Source organism: Myotis myotis, unplaced genomic scaffold, assembly GCF_014108235.1.
Source record: "Myotis myotis isolate mMyoMyo1 unplaced genomic scaffold, mMyoMyo1.p scaffold_m19_p_2, whole genome shotgun sequence".
Classification (NCBI taxonomy): Eukaryota; Metazoa; Chordata; class Mammalia; order Chiroptera; family Vespertilionidae; genus Myotis; species Myotis myotis.
Genome location: NW_023416324.1, coordinates 54,506,700 through 54,528,047, shown reverse-complemented (window position 1 = coordinate 54,528,047; position 21,348 = coordinate 54,506,700). Strand labels below are relative to the sequence as shown.

The 21,348-nt window shown below is 41.0% G+C and overlaps 1 protein-coding gene across 1 annotated transcript in view; it reads right to left on the bottom strand.

The window, feature by feature from the left end:
- Positions 1–20,806, bottom strand: part of ST6GALNAC3 (ST6 N-acetylgalactosaminide alpha-2,6-sialyltransferase 3) — a 316,904-nt gene extending 296,098 nt beyond the window's left edge. Inside the window, exon 1 of the mRNA XM_036350763.1 lies at positions 20,679–20,806. Within this exon, the coding sequence (XP_036206656.1) occupies positions 20,679–20,696 (18 nt within the window). The 5' untranslated portion in view covers positions 20,697–20,806. The remainder of the gene's footprint in view (positions 1–20,678) is intronic.
- Positions 20,807–21,348: the final 542 nt, after the last annotated feature.

The following is a 21,348-nucleotide window of genomic DNA, read 5'->3' as shown; positions in this document are numbered from 1 at the left end:
AATATTGTTTCTAGAAGTTAATATTTTTGAGACATCAGTGTAGTAAAAGACTTCTTAAGGAGTGATTTTAAAAATCATTAACTATAAAATAAAAAAAAATAAATAATAAACTGGGCTGTTTTAAAATTAATGTGCCCATCAAAAGACACAGTAAAAGAATGGAAAGGCAAGCCAAAGTGTGGGAGATGATCTCTGCAACACATATAATTCATTGGAAAATACATAACATATATAGAATATATACAGAATACATATATGAAGAATTCCTACCAATGAACAGGAAAAAGACATGCAACCCAAATTTTTAAAAATGGGAGAATGACTACAACAGGCAGTTCACACAAGAGGATAGTCAAATAGCCAACAAACATCTGAAAAGATACTCGACCTCATTCTGAATCACAAATATGCAAATTAAAACCTCAAAAATATACCACTGAACACCTACCCAAATTCGCCAAGATTAACATTCCAACTATACCAACTGCCGTCCCGGATATGGAACAGCAGGAACTCTGGTGCACTGCTAGTGAGGGGCTACTCTGAAACAATCACTTGGGAAGGCAATTTGGAATTCTCAACTGCCAGGAAAAATCATGAAAGACTCCGAATAGGGAAGAAAGAGTACTGAGTATGCAGTCCCGTGCACCCTTCCATGTTACCCTGCCTTTCTTTCCTTGTCTGTGAGCTATTCTACAACTGTTTAAATTGTAAAAATAACTGATAATAATACAAATGCTTCTTGTCCACAGAAATGCAAATTAATGGTGTTGGTGAATTAGTATAGCCTTGTGGATAGATACATTTTGCATCTGGTCGTAAATTCATTTCAGCATTCCTTGTTGCCTATAGTATATGGATGGGTCTTTCATTCTTCAAATTAGTTGTAATACCTTTTTTGTTCCCTCATTAATGAGTTCAATGAAACCTCTGACAGTTGTTCATTTTATTCTTGTATGAGAGTAATAACTTTACTTTTAAAAAAATCCTTTAACATCACTAAGGCAAAAGATACATATCTTATGCCCTAGCAATTCCACTCCCAGGCACACAACCAATAAAAATGCATGCTATGTGCTCAAGAGACATGTGCAAGAATGTCCATAACATCCTTATTTAAAATAGTTAAAAAATATATAAACATCCATCAGCGGTCAAGAGGATAACTAAACTGTGGTATATTCAGATAATACAATACAGCAAGTAAAATAAATAAATGACAGCAACATACCACCACAGGTATGAACCTCACAAACGAAGTGTTGGTTTAAAAAAAAAAGCAGAACTTGACTGTATGACTCCATCTACATGAAATTCCAAACAGATACAAAATAAAACAGTGTTTTACAATATAACACTTAAGTATAAATGACAAAACTTGTAGTAATAACTTCTTTGCTTTTCTTTATAAAGTCAAGACTGGAGTCTCCTTGAAGGAGAGCTGGCGTGGTGGGGAGCGGGGTCGACAGGTGAGGACTGGGAAGAAGTAGAAGTGCTTCTGGGACACAGGCCATGTTCTGTCTTCCCCTCAGTATCGGTCACAGCACAAACATATTCACTTTATAATACACACAGGCCTACTTTATTGTCATATGAATTTTCTTAATATGTGTTATCTTTCACAATAAAGAAAACGTTTAAAAAAAAAAGACTTTAGGGAGTGAAAGACCCATTAGCCAATTAGAGACAAAGCTATAGTATTCACTGTACTGTCCAACAGCAAGTTTTCTGCATTAATATTCCAAGTCATTTAAGAAACAGCCTTCAGAGACTATTTTCTAATCCCCCAAAGCAGTAAAATAAATGCAATAAGCTGCTGAAAAGACAAGAAGCCCAAAAGTCTGGCGCCAGGACTGTTTTATTGTTAAGAGGCTTGCCAGGTTCACGAACTGAGTATTTACAGGCAAAAATTAAAGTTTAATCTTCATTCTACTTCCCTGAAAACAGAAAACTGCCAGTCAAAGGAAATTAACACCTGCATCTACCTCATTTCAAGAGAAAATTACTTCTTTCCACCTCCCCCATCCCTTGGTACACTTCTGCATGAGTCCGTGGCAGTGTGGGCCCCTTTGCCATCTGCATAGGTAAATGTCACCTAGGTAACCAAGCCCTCCACCAGCAGCTCTGGCCCCTCCAATCTCCTGAATGAGTTCACCAGAGTTGGCACCATCCTCGCAGGAGGGGAGGAAAAGTTAGAAAGTTCAACTAACACCCCTCACTATTGGTGTTTTGATTCATTTGCCAGAGTGTTAGAAGGGCATGTCTGGGGGCCCTATAGCAAAGGCTGCACCACGGTGACAAGACATCCAATCCCATTCAGCTCTGAGGGGAGAAAGTGGCTGGAGATGGGGGTAGCACGGTGAAGGTGAAGGGGAGATGAGAGGAGAGGGTGGAAACTGTGGAAACATCTCTTACATTCTTGGCCTCACTCCTCTAACTCAACACTGGGACACTAACTCCTTTCTTTTAAAAAATAAAACAATTACATTTATGGAACAGTTTCTATGTGCCACAGACTTTACATCAAGTATCTCATTAAAACTTCTTCATGATAGCATTTATCAGTTTTGTCTTCATCTTCTTTTTGTGTTTTTTTTTATATTAATTTTTTATTGATTTCAGAGAGGAAGGGAGTGAGAGAGACAGAAACATCAATGATGAGAAAGAATCATTGATCAGCTGCCTCCTGCTCACCCCACACTGGCGATCGACCTGACTGGGAATCAAACCATAACCTCCTGGTTCATAGGTCGACACTCAACCACTGAGCGACACAGGCCAGACTGTCTTCATTTTCTAGGAGAAACTGAAGCGTTCAGCGACGTGTCCAAGATCACACCTCACTAGAAGGCTGCCTGGAGAAAACTGTTATCCTCCCCACCCTCCCTACCTCCCTTTCTGGTCGTGAATTACCCAGTCTTCCTAAAAGGCAACTAATTAACCAGTCTGCCTAGACCCGTGGTCGGCAAACTGCGGCTCGTGAGCCACATGCGGCTCTTTGGCCCCTTGAATGTGGCTCTTCCTAAGCCTTAGGAGTACCCTAATTACGTTAATAACAATGTACCTTACCTATATAGTTTAAGTTTAAAAAATTTGGCTCTCAAAAGAAATTTCAATCGTTGTACTGTTGATATTTGGCGCTATTGACTAATGAGTTTGCCGACCACTGGCCTAGACCACTCCAACTTTGAAATGATATATAAAAGTTGCCATGAATGATGAAAAAAAAAAAGTATAAAGTAATAAATAAAATGTCTTACATTAGAGATAATTTAAACAAAAAACATAAGTATATAGTATTACTTCATATTGCTCCTGACAACAAAGAGTGGAAGAGATATGATTATTCAGCCTCGTTTAGAACCAAGGAAAACAGATTCAAAATGACTGTTACCTGCCCCCAGATCCCAGTGTCATAAATGACAGAATGAGGACCCCGACTGACTCCAGAGTCCCCATTTGTCTCATGTGCTAATCGATGACCCCTGGGTGTGCACATCGTGTCACTCTTACAGGTGTATGTGTGGCCAGAGACCACATGGATATTTATAACTTATGAAGAAACCCTCAATAAAAGAAATGTTACCTATTATCATCATCGCCCCTAATTTTGGGCTATACATCTACACTCTAATGTTCATCAGTAGCATTTGGTCACCAGCTACCTCTCCCATATCATCCCCAACACTTCAGCCAGGGCCATATAGTTGTAGTTCATCCAGCCCTGATCCCCTCAGCTCCATGCTTTTGTTCTCATCGCTCCCTCCGTCTAGGACTCTTTCTCTTTTAAGACACTCTAGCTTCTCCACCTGGATAATTCCTCTTAACATAGCAGCTTTCCTGGGGCCCCTGGGGCCAATGCCCACCTCCGTCAGAGCCCGGTGCCCTGTGATGACTATACTTATGCCCCTAACTCCTTCCAACCCTGGTCTCTGCCTCCTCACAGAAAAGTCTCGGAAAATGCTGAGAAAGAACTCAAGGCAGTTTCAGGTTCTAGCCCAAGATAGACCACGAGGGATGATTTTTTGCCAACGTGATAGAAATCTTCTCCTATCTTTCTACAATCCCCTTTACAGCAATCCACGAAAAGCTGAAAAGCAGCTTCTCATAAAGCAGTCCATGAAACTGTATGTGGTAATTAAGTGTCACCAGTCCACAGAGCACCACATGCAGATAAACAGGGTTGAGGGACTGTCTTCCTTTCATATGCTTTGGAGCTTCCTTCTCTTTTTTCCCAGTAGACCTGTAGAGAACAAATACGTTACTTTATTCTCATTTATTTTTAAGCTATGATTGTTCACCATGGTAAGGATGTGCAATTCTTGCCATATCTTCAAATCTTTCCTACTGCTCCCTTACAAAACCTAATTGGGAAACGGCATGTATCAGACACTCGGCCCAACAAGTAAAGCTAAATTGCAAATAATTCAACAAGAGTCGAACCACCTGTTTTTAAAGATAGGCCCAAAGAAAAAGAAGGTGGAGGGAACTTGCTTTAAGAATATGGGATACGGGAAGCCAAAGAACGTAAATGAACGAGTGGGAGTGGAAGGCCAGGCAGTCTGGGTTGGAACCCTGACTCTGCCTCACACCATTGAGTGGCCTTGGACAACTCACTGGGGCAGGGCCAGCCACATAACTGCAAGACTCCATGCAAAACAAAAGTGCGGAACCCTTCAAAATGATGTAGAATTTTTAGATAGCAACTGCAGCACATTAAATCAAGCATGGAGCCCGTCTCAGCATGGGGTCCTGTGATCACACACGTTGCTGGCCATGAAGCCAGCCTTTTATCTGGTCTCTATGCATCTCAGTTTCCTCCTCTGTGAAAAGGTCATGATACTAGCATCCAACTTGCAGGGTTGTTGTGAGGATCAGATTAGAAAATCCCATAAAAATGCACAAAGTAAACCCTTTGCCATTATTATTTTTTAAAAGTCAAATTATGAAAGAGAATAATTAAGGCATTAATATCCAATTAAAGAATAATTCTTTACTTTGCCAAGGGATTAGCAACAAGGTTCTTTAAATAGGAACTTCCTTATTTAACTTTGATTGAGTTTACAAAAGACTGATGTCTATACCACTTAACAAAAAAATCTATTAGGCAAAACAAAGTATATCTCTAACGAGAGAAATGACCCCAAGACAGAAAGGTGGGCTTCAGCTCACAACCCCAGAGATGTTTTTATTTAAGGTTTATATAAAAAGAGACCTCTCCTCTGTTCCTATCTAGCATTCCCTGACTATAGGATAGTGTTCTGTCTAGGGCAGGGCTGGGGATAAGAGCATCGATTTTGGAGTCAGTCAGAACTGAGTTAGACTCTCTGGTGCTACGTACAGGCTGTGACTTGTTTAAACCCTTAACTTGTAAGCTCTTAACTTCTATAAGCTGATCATTTCTTCCTTAACAATACAAACTGACAGGGGCTTACAAAATAACCTGTTGCTTCATGCCACCATATATTTGCACACGCTATTCTTTTTACCTGAAATGAATTCATTGAATCATTCGTTTGTCGACTGTCTTGTGCTAGATGCTAGGTACACAGTGATAAACAAAATAATAGTGATCCCCCCTTCTCAGTCTTTTCACTGACAGATAAGCAAACAAATGCACACACATTCATATATTAGGAAAGTGCTAAGCACACAATAAACAGGGAACCAAAATAGAAGACATCAGGAAGAGTTTTATTTCATTGGCCGAATCAGCAAAGGCCTGCCCACGGCAATGAATTTTAATTTGGGACATGAAAGATGGGGAGAGATAGCCTCAAAAAGAACCTGGCAGCAAGGTTTGGCAGGCAGGAGAACAAACAGCCCTGCATCTCTAAAGCAAGAATGGGCTTGACATGGTCCAAGAACTGGATGGAATAACAATGAGCAGGGGACTGAGGTGTAGGAGGTGATCCCCCAACAGTAAGCATGAGCAAGGTCATGAGCACTGTGAGCCACGGAAAGGAGTTTGGAGTTTGCCCCAAGTGAAAAGGAAAGCCAATGGCCACCCAAAGGTTCAGTCATGGAACTGCCATAACCTGATTTACTTCTTAAAAGACCACTCTGGCTGCCCAGGGGAGTTAGCCAGGGGGACAGGCAATGATGCAGAGAGCAGGGAGAGCTGTCTAGAGGGAACACTGCCTGGCATTCCCCACCCAGACAGAATGATGTGCTCACGCTCAAATACCAATGCCATGTCCACAAGAGAGGTAACTTCACCAGGTCTGAAGACCCAAGTGAGTCCTACCCAGTGTGGTCTGATTCAAAAGTCCTCAAAGGCATAACAAACAAATAACAAAAACAAAACCTCAAAGATTTTTAAAATTCAGTTTATCTCAGTTCAAAAATCTTTTTTTTTTATTTCCACAAGTTCCTTGAAGTGCGTTGATTTCAATCGAAAAAGATTTCAATAGTCCTAAGTGATTAGCTGCACTAGGAGGTAAATCAGCAAAATAAAAAAATTAAAAAAACGGGGGGTGGGGAGTGGGGGAAAGGGTGTTGTGGCCATGTGCACATTTGTTACACACAGAGATAGCAGAGCCAAACTGCCTGGGTTCGAATCTCATCACTCCTAAAAATAGTTTGCTGACTTGAACCACTCTCTGCCTGTTTCCTTATCTGGAAAATAGGGATTAAATTAGTTAATTAAGTGTAAAGTGCTAAAAATAGTGCCTAGGCTTTACTGCATAAAGTGAATGTTAACTACTAACAATAATACTTATAAAAATAACATCACCACACAAATTTTCTGCTCACTAACCATGGGACCTTGGGCAAAGAACTTGAGTTATCTCTAAGCCTCAGAGTTTTCTCACAAGTGAAATAGATATGAGAGTAATAGCATTTTTTTCGAATAGAATTGTTTAATATTAAAGGAAATCATGTGTATATCTTTTTTTAAATATATTTTATTGATTTTTCACAGAGAAGAAGGGAGAGGAATAGAGAGTTAGAAACATGGATGATAAAGAAGCATCGATCAGCTGCCTCCTGCACACCCCCTACTAGGGATGTGCCCCAACCAAGGTACATGCCCTTGACCGGAATCGAACCTGGGACCCTTCAGTTCGCAGGCCGACGCTCTATCCACTGAGCCAAACCAGTTAGGGCTCATGTGTATATCTTAAAGATACTAATAGTACCTCCATAAAGCTAGTGCCCAGAAAATGTTTACTAATGTTATTTTATCATAAAAGTTATTATTTTGGGCAAGTTACAAATAGGTCTGTCCATATGTTAGGAATATATTCTATTACGTGTATTTTACTTCAGCTAAACTTCTGCATTCAAATCCTTCCCCCTCCTTTGATAGTTGTACATACTTAGAGAGGTTATTTAAAGAAGCCTAAATGTCCTCACCTACATGGGAATTTATAATAGTATCTGCTTCATACTATTATGAGCTTGTAAGGATTAAATAATAATACAAAAATATAAAGTCCCAACACAATACCTATAAGCACTGGGTAAATATAAGCTACAGTTACAATATTATTATTCATACAACCCTAATTTCCCTTAAAACAGAATTAAATTTTCATTTAATTCCCTTCATTCCCTCTCCCCATCCTCTCACCTATAATACCTGGATTCTCTCCAACTACTTAATAATGAGCTCCCCTTCAAAAGTCTCAATTTGCTAAACCCCTTTTACCCATACAAATCTAGAAGACTATATAGTGAATTTTAATTCTTCTAATACAGAAATTTAGAGTGATTTATAGTTTGGCTATCGTTTCTTAAATTAGGTTTCAATAATTGGGGTCAACTGTGGGTGAGAGGAAAACAAACTTTACCTTACCAACAAGTTAGAAGTCACATGCAGAAATCTTGGCTCAACTCAAGCCATCAACCAGGTTGCCAGGGCTAAACAGTATGGTAAAATTAAACAAACATTATACGAACAGGGAACAAATGATTAAGTGATACAAACCAGGTAGGAGTGAGAAATCCTCCTACACCCAACTGAAAGAACGAGAGGGACAATAAATAAGGCGCAGGCGTAAGGTGGCAGTGGTTCAGATACTTGCAGCTTCTGGGGAATAAATTTTCTCCTAGAAATGGGAAGAAAGGAAGGAAAGAATGACAATGTCGAGAAGGTCAGCAATAAAAGAGAAAGCATAGGTAATGGCAAAGTCAGCCTCCAGGCCATCGTGGCCAACGTGTGCAGATGCATCGATGGGCTGTCATGAACATCATGCCAGTAATTTTATACGAGGCATAGAATTGAGTTTCTATGAATCTCTAATGAAATGGCTTCTATCCTGGGTCTCTGCAAGAGGGCTTTCTCTACTCGGCGATAGGGTTCCATAAAGCTTCCCTTCTAGTGGTTCTCAACCTTCCTAATGCCATGACCCTTTAATACAGTTCCTCATGTTGTGGTGACCCCCAACCATAAAATTTATTTTCGTTGCTACTTCATAACTGTAATTTTGCTGTTATGAATCATAATGTAAATATCTGATATGCAGGATGTATTTTCATTGTAACAAATTGGAACATAATTAAAGCATAGTGATTAATCACAAAAACTATATGTAATTATATATGTGTTTTCCGATGGTCTTAGGCGACCCCCGTGAAAGGGTCGATCGACCCCCAAAGGGTCGCGACCCACAGGTTGCTGGCTTAGATTAAGATCTTTTTTTAAACCTACTAGCTAATGGTCCCCAGAGCACCTGTATTGGGGAGAGGCCCTGAGGCCAGAGATGAAAGGGGGGAATCAGAAAAATGGGCTGGACAATAAATGAAGGCATAGAAACAGAGAGCCAGGAGAGAGCAAAGAGGAAAACTTCAGAGACATTTTCTTCTTTATGCCAACGGTTTCCAATCCTTTTTGTTGTTTATTAAAATCCCAAACAAGGCTATGAATCATCAACATGAAAAAAAAAAAGCTATCACCTTTCACCAAGCTTTGCTCTCCCCATCCCTAATCCTTAAATAATGACTTTTTAAACATCTGACAGCCTAAGCCAATAACTAAGAAAGTAAACTGGAGCACTGACGCATTCACTTTTGTGACCAAAGCCAGTACAACCCGACTGCGGAAGCTGTCCCCTTGTTGTCAGCCAGCAAAGAAACCGGGACGATGGAACAAGAAAGGGTTTGACATACAATCAGCAGGAACCAACTTCCTGGTTTATAAACCATCATAAACTGATTTGGAAACTGATTTGAAAAAAAAAAATGAGTTTCCAGAAGTGCATGAGGGATGCCACTAAGGAGAGGCTCATTTTCTGCCCCAACCCTTACTGCTGGGCACAGAGGCACCTGCATTTCAACATTCATGGTGCCCGGAGCCTTATGACATCGGAAAGCTTGGGCTTCAATGAAAAACAATGGAGGCAGAAATCAAACAATGGCAATGCTTAAAGAGCCAATTAGAATTCACTTGACTTAAATTTCTAAGTTGACTTGAATTTTTAGTCAATGCTGTTGGGGAATGTATGGGTGTGAAGCCTTCCATAACTCAACAACTTTTATTGAACAGGATGAAGTATAGCAGGGCTACTTAGAGTGTGGGCCACAATCACCTGGGAGCTTGTTATATACGCAAATTATTTTTTAAATATATTTTTATTGATTTCAGAGAGGAAGGGGGAGAGAGAGAGAGAGAGAGAGAGAGAGAGAGAGAGAGAGAGAGAGAGAGAATCATTGATTGGCTGCCTCCTGCACGCACCCAACTGGGGAGCCAGCCCGAAAAGTTCCATGTGCCCTGACCGGATATCGAACTGTGACCTCCTGGTTCATAGGTCGATGCTCAACCACTGAGCCATGCCAGTCAGACAACAATTTTATTAACTAATGTCACCCCAATAAATACAATAAAAAATTAAAAACAAAAAATACTTAAGGCTTTGTAGACACTTCTGAACTCTGCCACTGCGGCATGGATGCAGACACAGACAATAGGAAATGCATAAGTACTCCGTATTCCAATAAAACCTTCTTTGTGGACACTGATATTTGAATTTCATATATTTTCGCATGTCATAAAATCTCATTCTTCTTTTGACTTTTTCAACCATTTAAAAATGCAAAACCCATTCTTAATCATGGACTATAAATAAACAGGCAGCAAAGGTATGGGACCCCACAATGCTCTTGCATTAGAAAGTAGTTAAGTATATGAACCAGTTTCCTCATCTGTCAGGTGAAAGTAATAATGCTCATCCTGAAATCTTGTGAGTTAATAAATATCTGTAAAATAACTGAAAGACTGTCATTATTATAATGAAATGTTCATCTCATGAGAAAATGCTAATGCTCTATGATCCAGGAAGATAAGGTAGAGCAGGACAGGAATACAGCTCAGAAGAGTAAGCAAAACAGAGCTGCTGATTTACAAGTGGATTTGCTCTAAGCACCACTGGACATCTATTAACATATTGCTGAATTTACATACACCCAAATAAGCAGTGAAAAATAAGCAAACTGTACAAAGGAACTCCCATCACCTTAATCTCTTGACTTCAAAAGAAGACATATGGTTTATTCTGTCTGAATTGCTGCCATATGTGACAGCCCCCGTGGAGCAAAGGAATGACTCAAATAAAAGTGGATACAGTCTGTCTCTGACCTCAAAGCCTCCAGGAGTTCACACTACCACACTGAGACCAAAGCAGCACGCCCTGGGGAGAATTCACAGCTGTTCAACATCTGGGTGGGCAAATAGGCTCAGAATATGGAAAAACCTGGGACTTCATTTTCAGGAGAAATTTCATGGGGTCATCAAAGGTTCTAATGTGTCCCTGGATGCAGTACTCATTAGTTGTTCATCATTTGCTTTCCTTTGGCTACCAAGAATCTGACCAACAAAGGTGTCCTCCTCTTCCGTTCCTTAGCCAGTAGGCAATCCTTTCCCCAACCCTCTTGCATTGCTCTTGTTGTCTCTAAGTTCATTCGTCCCTTCTGATGGTGAGGATGAATACTGATGAACATGCTGCCTAATTCAGCAGCCACTACCCACCTGCAGCTGCTGTGCACTTGAAACATGGCCGGTGTGATTGAGGAACCACATTTTTTATTTCATTTTATTTTACTTTGCTTAAGTTTAAAGACTGATACTTAATTCAACTCCTGGAATACTTCTAAGAATCCTAAGAGCAACTTGGAAATGTGAATCTACTTTTTTGACTCTACATTTTATAAACTCCAAATACAGATCAAGTATTTCTGGTAAAAATTTAGCACCCAAATTGAGATATGCTATCATGGCAAAATATACACCAGGTTTTGAAGATTTATGAAAAAATAATATAAATGTTTAATTAACCATTTTTACATGAATAACATGTTGAAATGAAAATGTTTTGTATATACTGGGTTCAATAAAATACATTAATTAAATTCCACACGTTTCTTTTTGCTTGCTTTTTTATTGTGGCTCTTAGAAAATGTAAAACTGTGCCCTAATTGGTTTGGCTTAGTGGATGGAGCGTTGGCCTGCGGACTGAAGGGTCCCGGGTTCGATTCTGGTCAAGGGCATGTACCTTGGTTCCAGGCACATACCCAGTAGGGAGTGTGCAGGAGGCAGCTGATCAATGTTTCTCTCTCATCGATGTTTCTAACTCTCTATATCTCTCCCTTCCTCTCTGTGAAAAATCAATAAAATATATTTTTTTTAAAAAGAAAATGTAAAAATGTGTAAGTGGCCTGCGTTATAGTCCTACTAGACAGCACTGCTACAGAGCATTAAATGAGGTATTATTCTCCTTACTCATATTCAGCACAAAGCTGGAATCAGAATCGGTCCAGCTCTGACCTCTGCACCCGACAGGCCTCTCACTGCCCATGTCCCAGAGAGCAGCCTTCTTTCTTCTCTGGTGCCCATTTTCCCTGATTGATAAGGCAAACCCTTCACAGAGACTTTCACTTCTCTTTCTTTAGAGATCAGTGCATTGTTGGGGCTGAGAACACCAAGCACTGATACCAGGAATGGTGGCCCTGCTTTCCACAGGGATGGGTCCCACTTGTCCCAAGGTGAGAAATGGTTCCAGGACAGTCACTTGCTCACTTCAGCCCTAAAGATAAGCTAAGATGAGCTCTGTGTGCACATTTAAATCCCACATCATAGGTCATTCCCAACACAGGACATACACATTATACTTCCAGTTCCCTATGATCATGATCTTCTCGAAGGAAGGTGCAAATTCAGTTTTCATAACCGACCAAGAAGTGTTTCCTTTGTGTCTGGTGAATGCACAGCTAATAAACTCACTAGGAAACAAAATAGCTTTTGGAGTTAGACAAGTCCCTTCTGGAAAAGGATTTTACATGCAAGAGTTTTCAAATATGAGAAAATACTATTGGATTGAATGGATGTAGGTGAATATTTCTATTTATATATTTACATTCACTATGCATATGCAGAGACATAGTTTTTTTACACACAAACACTAAATGATTCACGTACAAGGATCTCCCTTTTCCTGGCCCCTGAACAATCTCTTTATGAGTTAACTTTCCCCCACTCTCCCAAGTACCAGATGTTGTGAGCTCCCACCCCTCCACATGACACAGGAAATGAGAGACAGGCCTGGAGATATGGGGTGTGGGGGCAGAGGGTCCCTCTGAGACTGTTAGCTACCCTGGCACTGCTGTGGATACGCTAGGCCACGGTCTCTCTGATTTAGTGACTTTAAATCCATTTTAAATCAGAACCCACTCTCAATCCCTAAATTGAGGAGAGAACAGTGAAGGCACAGATAATCCCTTCACCTCCTTTAAGCCATTTCCCAGAACTACTTCCTGCTAACGAACCTTGACAGAGCTGCTAACAAGGAGAGGAATGAAACAATTTGGGGGTCAGCTCCTCTCCCTTCCCAGCTCTGGTGGAGGTGATAATTGGCAGTAAAATGCATACAGGGTATACATCAGAATGGCCAGGAACAGACAGGATCTGGATAATCCATAAACTGAATAATGAGCCTTTTAATAACCAGGAGCGAATTGCCACTTTCCGTAATGGGATCCAGGTAGCACTTGTAAATCTACCCTCTCCAATTAGAAAAATGCCATCCTCCACTTTTTCCTGAAGCCAGGAAACAGAAAACAACTGGTCCAACTCCCAGCTCTCAGGCGCAAGTATGTGTTAAATTCTCACAAAGAGATAGACATCTTCCTCCTGGGGAGGAGATTCATAACTCTCCCGCCATCCACTGGAAAGGTTGCAGGCTCCCTCTGCTTTCCTCAAATCTAAGCCCTTCTTTCTCCCACCAGCCCCCAAGGTAGCTTCCTGGATTCAAGCTGCTATCTGGTTATTAACAATATTAATAATAGTTCTGCCATGTGTACACAGTGCATTCTGCCGTATAAAGTGCATTAATAACATTATCTCCTTTGGATTCCAACAACACCCCAGGGGGGATCCAGGTTGGGGAGCCTGAAACTTATACCACTTGTGGGTCTCTTAAAGAAAATAAATATAAAATTCTAAATATAAATATAAAAATGCCAGGGCCTCTTCCCAGAGCTTTGAAGGAGCCCTACAGGTAAGAGTAACCCCAAGTCTATACCACCCTTTTTCTTCACTCCCCAAAGAGACATGAGAGCTTTTCAGGCAAGGAGGGGAGGGGGGACGATGTACATGTGACTTACCCAGGGTCAAAGGGCTATTCAGTGTTAGAGGCTGAATTAGAACCTTCTTATCTCCCTAGTCTTTGTGGCCCCTCTATTTCCTCTAGTTCCTCTGTCACAAAGGAAACTCTGAGAAAGGAACAAATAAAAACAGCACAGCTAAAAGTGATCCCCACCAGGCTGGAGTTAGGAAGCTGTCTAGACTGAGTACTGCCTGGGTAGAAGATGGTGAAATAAACTCAAAGCTCCTACAATCACTTCTTTGGCACTGAAGACAGAACATAACCACACAGAGCTGGGGTAAGGCCCACCTTCACCACCGGCTAACTACAGGACCTGGGACAAGTTACTCACCTTCTCTGAACCTCAGTATCTTCACTTGTAATAAAAGTTTACATGAGATGATGCATGTGAAGCACTTGGCACAGGACCCAGCCTGAACATTCTAGGTTTCAATAAATAGTAACTATTATCCTTGCTGTTGTTATCAATTCATCCAGAGAGCATTGTTGCTTCTACACAAGAACCCATTCCCCAAAGCGTGCTCAAGGAGGTTGCAAATACATATGCTCAGTCACCGTAAGACTGAAAATTAGTCCGGGCAGGTAGTGAGACTTCAGCATTTCTTGGGCAGCAGAAAGCAATGTCATAGGCAACTCATTAGGCAAAGTGCCTTGTCTGTTCTACTTACTGGGGTTACCTTAGAGTTTCTGAGGTATATAACCTGGGTACCTGTGAAGTCTCCGGCGCTCCCCAACCTCAGTGAAGCCATACTATGTATTTTCAAAGGCTTTGAGACTCACAGTTTGAGAACCACAAACTATGTTGTGGGATGTTGGTTTTGTTTTGTTTTGTTTTGTTTTGTTTTCTGCTTTGGCTTTTTTTGTTTCCATTTACTTGGGGAACCAAAATGATCACAACAAAAAGATAAGCCACTCCTGTACTTTCCTTCTTTCTTCCTTCCAGTCCAGTCTTCTCTTCCCCCTCTCTCTAGGTTTCAAACTGGCCCCAGATTTTTTTTGAGAAGCAGAAACAGATCTACAAGAAATAAACTGAGAAGGATCTTAAGGAGCAAATTATTCATAAACTCTAAACATACTATAAGTTAGAGTGAAAAATCCAGGCTATCTTCATGAAGGATCCAGCTGTTTACAAAGGAGGACAGATTCGGTCCATGTCCATAATCAGCATTTTTATAAAAATTCACAACACCATGCATTCACTCAACAAACATTTAGGAAACACTTTGCTGAGATCCAGGCTAGTTCTTATTGATAACAAGCTGAATAAGACAAGGTCTTTTCTGTCTCAAGACTCAACACCACCACCCCAACCCATATACTCCCATACCACTAGGTGTACATTTCAAAATACTTTGCATACTTCGCATACTAGTTTATTTGCCTTTCCATTGAGCCTGTTATCTTACTTAGGGCAAGAACAGTACTCATATACTGACACTTAGTAAACACTAGCTGATCATTGACCTACTGCAGGCTCCTGCCCTCTATGCGTTATAGTCAAACAAAAGCGCTGGCATGTAACCAGCTAGTTGGCAGTACAGGGGAAGGTTTGAATGCAGATGTGACACTGAAATAAGAGTTGAAAGATTAGAATTTCTGTCAGTGAAAGAAAGTGATAGAAAGGAATTCCTGTAGAGAAAACCTCATATATAATAACAACTCATAGATAAATATTACCAAGGACTAATTATATCCAGGTTCTGTTCCACAGAAATTAGCTCTTTTATTCCTCCTAACCTTAAGAAGTAGGCACTATTTTTGCTCCCTTTCACAGATGTGGAAACTGAGGCTTAGAGTTCTCACTATACTGGAACAGTGTGGTCTGACATCAGAGCCCAGGCTCTCAATTCCTATACTATGCTGCAAAGGCACAGAGCCATGAAAGGAGGTGCTACATGTACTGACTTGGGATAAGTTTAGATAAGTGTCTGGACCATGGGTAAGTAGTAGATGGTGAGGCCAGTTACTGGACAGGGCCAGATACTAAAGGTTCTTGAATGCCAAGCTAAATAGTTGGGTTTATCCCATAGTAGTTGGGGAGCCAAGACAAGCATTTAAGCCTACAAATGGTTTGATCAGCAGTGCACTTTAGCACAATGTTCTGAGAATGATGTGGAAAATGGGCAAGATTGCGAAGAGTCTGAAGGAAAGGAGGCTATTTCAAAAGATCAAATACTAGGCTCTAGATGAGGCATTACTTTCTAAGGATAGAAAGTAATGAGCAGATTTGAGAGATTTCTTGAGATAGAATTGATGCAACATGATGAAGAATTAAGTCTGAATCAGGGGAAGGAAGAATAACTGAAAAGACACAAAGTTCATAACTTGACATGAACATTCATCCAATTTTCCATCAATCAAGATAAAAGTTATACAAGGACAGGTATCTGGTAGAGAAGGTAACAGTAACTTAGTCATGCACCTATTGTGTTATTGTCTAACTACTTCATGCTCATAAGTCTCATCAACTGGCAAAACCATAATCTCTCCAAGAAAGAAATGACTCACAATTGTCTTGTGCCCATTTGTCCACTCAGTGTCCAGTTCAGTGTTGAATAGAAAAATAACTAAACACAACACACCAAATATTTGTTAAATATAGAAGGTTTATAAGATACTATACTCAAAAAGTATCGCTGATCAAAGGTAGAAATCATAGAAGAAAATCTGAATGGGTTTTAGTATATAAAATTTTAAATTGTCTGTAACTTACAAAAGAAAAAATGGCTAATATAAATTTAAAAGTTTTACTTCACTAGTAATCAAATAGATACAAATTAAATATTTCTCTATCTATCAAATTTCAAAGACCTTCAAAACACCCCATGGAAAGAAACCAGTCTTTGACTTGATTTCTCACAATGGCAGTTAGCCAGGAGAGCTACCTGACCAGGAGCATGTCAAGAAATGAACCTAGTAAGACGTTTTTACTGCAGTATAACTAGCCTATCCTTACTAACTGCAGATATTCTCTTCTAATTCCTAGAATAACCTGTTGAGGGATGCATGATGATCTCCATTGCAGAAGCACAGGCAATGAAATCAAGAAAGTTACTTGTGGTTATACAATTAGTAAATGGTGGAGCTATAATTAAAATCCACATGCTTCTGACCTCAAAGCCCATGACATGGGGAGTGAGTATGAATTCCACAATTACATGATTATTGAGGTAACCATCATTCTATTATGAGAGCCAGCTCTATGCCTGAGCAGAACAGGACTTTGCATGTGCAATACCTTGAGGAAATAATTCTGGATGACCCCAAAGATCACCACCAGCTGCCACGGCAGGGACTTCTCCTCTCAGCTAGTCAGAGGTTCTCACTGTTAGGGTCACTATTGTGTAGGTAGTAATGAGACTTTAATCAACTTCTCAGTATTTCAGTTTTCTCATATGTAAAAATGGATAATAAAATCTACCTCAAAAATCTGTTGAGAAGAAGATTTGCTTTTAGAATAAAAGTGGCATTGCCTCAAGAGTTATCTTTCTAAAATGCAAGCTCTATCCCAGTCAATAAATACTATTTGGTCTTCAAAACCAGCTCCAGTATCTTAAGTGAGAAGCCTGTCTTAATCACCCAATGAGAGATCACTGCTCTCTCCCTCCATGCTTCTACTATGCCTTCCACAGACCTATGTGATTCTTCACATTGTAACCTAATATTCATTTACTTTTCCACACGCCTTACTATACCATAAGCCACTTGAGAATGGAGTCAATGGCTTAGACATCTTGTGATACCAACACCAAGTCGAGGACAGGCATATGGGGGATTTTTTTTGTTTAAAAATAAATAATTAATTAATTAATTAAGAAAACAGTCCATTATTTTACTGTCACCAAACCCTATCAGGCAGTTATGATAATTATCTGCATTCTACAACTTGAATAAATTGAGGTTCCAAGTTGCAGTGACTATAAAATCATTCACAGGAGAGCAAGCTTACACTGAATCCAGGTCTCCAGGCTCTCCACTCCAGCAAACATGGCCTTTGAAAGACAACAGGAGAAAAGGCCCGCCATAGACCACCTAGACCAGTGATTTTCAACAGGTGTGCCATGGTAGATGGTGTGCCGCAAGAATTTTTAAAACATGCAATACCTGAATAGTCAGGGTGCTGACCTCTTTTTCTTTAGATTATCAAATTAAAAAATGACAGGAGCCAACACAACAATAGCTGTCTGGTGTGAATGAATCAAAATTATAGCCTTTTGGGGTCAGACTGGCAAAAAATATATGTTTTAGTGTGCTGCAGAATTTTAGTAATTAGTTTGTATGTGCCATGAGATGAAAAAGATTAAAAATCGCTACTCTAGACCATCATTGCACAAAGGTACTTTGTTTCTCAAAGATAATAAGGATTCTGAATAGTATTGGGAAACAGATTTAAAGTATAAGGAATGTTGGCAGATTTGGGTCTAACTCAGGGGTGGGCAAACTTTTTGACTCGAGGGCCACAATAGGTTCTTAAACTGGACCGGAGGGCCGGAACAAAAGCATGGATGGAGTGTTTGTGTGAACTAATATAAATTCAAAGTAAACATCATTACATAAAAGGGTACGGTCTTTTTTTTTTTTAGTTTTATTCATTTCAAACAGGCCGGATCCGGCCCGCAGGCCGTAGTTTGCCCACGGCTGGAACTCCAGGCTCACTCTATCCTTAACTCTGCTGCCTTAGGGCAAATCTCTTAAACCCAGGGGCCTCGGTTTCTTCATCTGTAAAATGGGGTTTAAACAATGATGTTCACCCTTGCAGGGTTTGATATCAAAATAAAAGTTATATGTTAAACTGTGGTTATTATTATGTCAGGAAAAATTGGCACATATTAAAGGTCTGTGCCACCCAGCTGGTATGGCTCAGAGGTTGAGCCTGGTCCCATGTACCAAGAGGTGACCAGTTGGATTCCCAGTCAGGGCACATGCCCAGGTTGTGGGGTCAATCCCCAGTAGGGGGTGTACAGGAGGCAGTAGATTGATGTTTCTCTCTCATTGGTGTTTCTCCCTCTCCCTCTCTCACTAAAATAAAATCAATTTAAAAAAACATATATTTTTAAAAATGCCTGTGCATGAAGTATTTTTCATACCCAATTTAATTTCTTTTCCCACAGCAACCCTGTGGAATCCATGCTATTACTTTGATCTTATATTGTGGAAACTGAGACTCAAAGACATTTAAACAACTTGTCTAAGGTCACCCAGGTAGCAATTGGCAGAGTTTGCATTCAGACCAAGGTCTTTCTGAGTCCAAAGCTCTTTGCAGGTTACCCATATGCATACCGGATTAGTTTCAGTGGAGAAAATATGAGGATTCAGATATGCCCAAATTCTGAGGTCAGTGTTAGGTGCTAGGAAGGTTAGATCAGATTCATGTGCAGCTTGGATGTGTACTAAAACTGTTTGGAACTTGTATAAGATAGGGAGGGGAAAAACCAAAAGGAAAGAAGACAGCCAACATTAAATGGCATGCTCCTCAATTTCCCTTTCAGTTAATAGTACTAGAAACACTAGCAGTGATTCATATTTATAGTTCAATCCTTGTGTTAAGTCTTCAAGATAAAAATCCCATATTGTAATACTGATGTATTATTTCCTCTTGATCTTGCAACTATTTGTTGTGTACCAGAAAATGCTCCAAAACCAAACAGGAAGCTCAGAAAAGTCACAGGAAATATCTGATCTCCTTTACTCTAAGTCAAATGGAAACAAACTCTACTAGGTTAGTCTCTAATTTGCATCCTTAATACTAAGGGATGTTGGAAGAGGTAACTAGCAGAGCAGTGGATGGCTTCAAGTCATCCTACAGAGAAACAAAGGCCATTTCACAATAACACAATTTTTAAAATAAGTTGTTTTCTGGTGTTCTCCTCTGTCACATATAGTTCCCCCAAGCTTGGAACAAATACACCTTTGCATTCGCCATTCAAGCCCAAAAAACCTTCATGCTGTGAATGTGTGTGTGTTTTAAATATATTTTTATTGATTTCAGAGAAAAAGGGAGAGGGAGAAATATCAATGATGAGAGGGAATCACTGATCAGCTGCCTCCTGCATGCGCCACACTGGGGATGAAGCCCGAAACCTGGGGATGAAGCCCAAAACCCGGGCATGTGCCCTGCCAGGGAATCCAACCTTGACCTCCTGGTTCAATCACTGAGCCACACTGGCTGGGCCATGCTGTGAATGTTTTTGATTCATGCATTCACGAGTCAGATTAGGCACGGGTAGAAACAGTAGTGCAGGAAAAAATAAACAAACAAACAAACCCTATTCCTGTGGGATGAAAAGTTCTCAAGTGAGGCACTCACACCAAATACTCCCACCTGATGCCCCAAGGCTGTGAACCCAGAAAGATGCTAGTCCAGGCTAAGAACCCAGACTTGGAGAAAGAAAACTCAACAAAGAAGGGGTGGTTAAGCGGAGGACTCTGACAGGGAATGAAATCGTTTTTGTTTGTTCAAATTTATGAGCAAAGGGAGGGTCCGAAATCCTCGACTAATAAATACATCCGGCTATGAACTTTTCCAAAATAGAGCTAATGACACCTGGAGCTAACAGAGCTCATAGAAAACTCATTCCTGAGGGACTACCTGTAAAAAAAACTCTCAGAAGTTTCTGTCTTCACATGATCAAATGCTCAGTAGTACACCCCTCTGCTCACTCTCACCTCCATTCAAAGTGCTATACCCCTCACCACCAATAACCATACAGTCTCTCCTCTGTCCGTGGCCCCTGAAAGGCCTCAGGCAACAGAGCCAGCCACAGGACCCGCGGGAACACCCCTCCCCTCCCTGCCAGCCCCATTATTCCGCAGGCAGCCCTGCTTTCCCCAGGAGCCAACAGTCTGCAGCTCCTTCGATGCAGGCAGGAGCAGACCAGAATGGTGGGAAGAGAGGCTGTGCAAACTGCATGCTTCAGAATCTCCCTCCATATGCATTTGCCAAAGGAACAAAAAGAAGATCAGTGCCAGGAAAAGACAACTGAGATGAGGATGCAGTGGGACCGCGGCGGACTCCGTGCCCCTGAGCAGCCAGGGGCTGACCAACCACGTATCGGAGCCACAGACCCGAGCCGTTACCTTCAGGATGCAGGCCATGACGCTCTGCCGACCCTCCTGCCACCGAGCAGTGGGCGCGCCTGAGTCAGGAGCAGTCTTGGCGACGGGCTGGAGGCTGGTACCGCGGCAGGACCGCTCCAGCCCACATTCCCGCAGATCCAAATAAGGGGACCTCAGTGCGAGCTGCGCGGGCACAGGCCCCGCCCCCCGGGCCTCGGCCCCGCCCCCGGTCCAGTCCACTGGCTGGCTGCCCGCGACGCCCCGCCCCCCGCGTCACGTGCCGTCCCGGGCGCCACGGCTGCCCTTTGGTGCTTGCTACTTTTTCTTTTCTCTTTTATTTCTGTAAATGTTCTGTCGTTCAACTTATACAAAGCCAGCAGCAGGCTGGGCAGAGAGAACGGTCTTTTCCTCTCCTTGATTCGGTCTCCTCTAACAGATCAAGAAAACTCCTTGCAGACATTTCTTACTTTTTAAAAAGTTAAATGGGCTTGGGATCACCCCTCTACAGGCACCATCTAAGGATTCTTCAAAAGTAGCAAAAGAAATTCTCCCTGGGCTATTTAATAAAGCCTTCACTCTGCTTAAAAACTCTGTGATGGGATTACCTAAAGTTAATAATTTTCCATTAATAAGAGCAGAAATACCTATTAACCAAAGATGCCATGAATTTTACACCATATATTTTATGTAC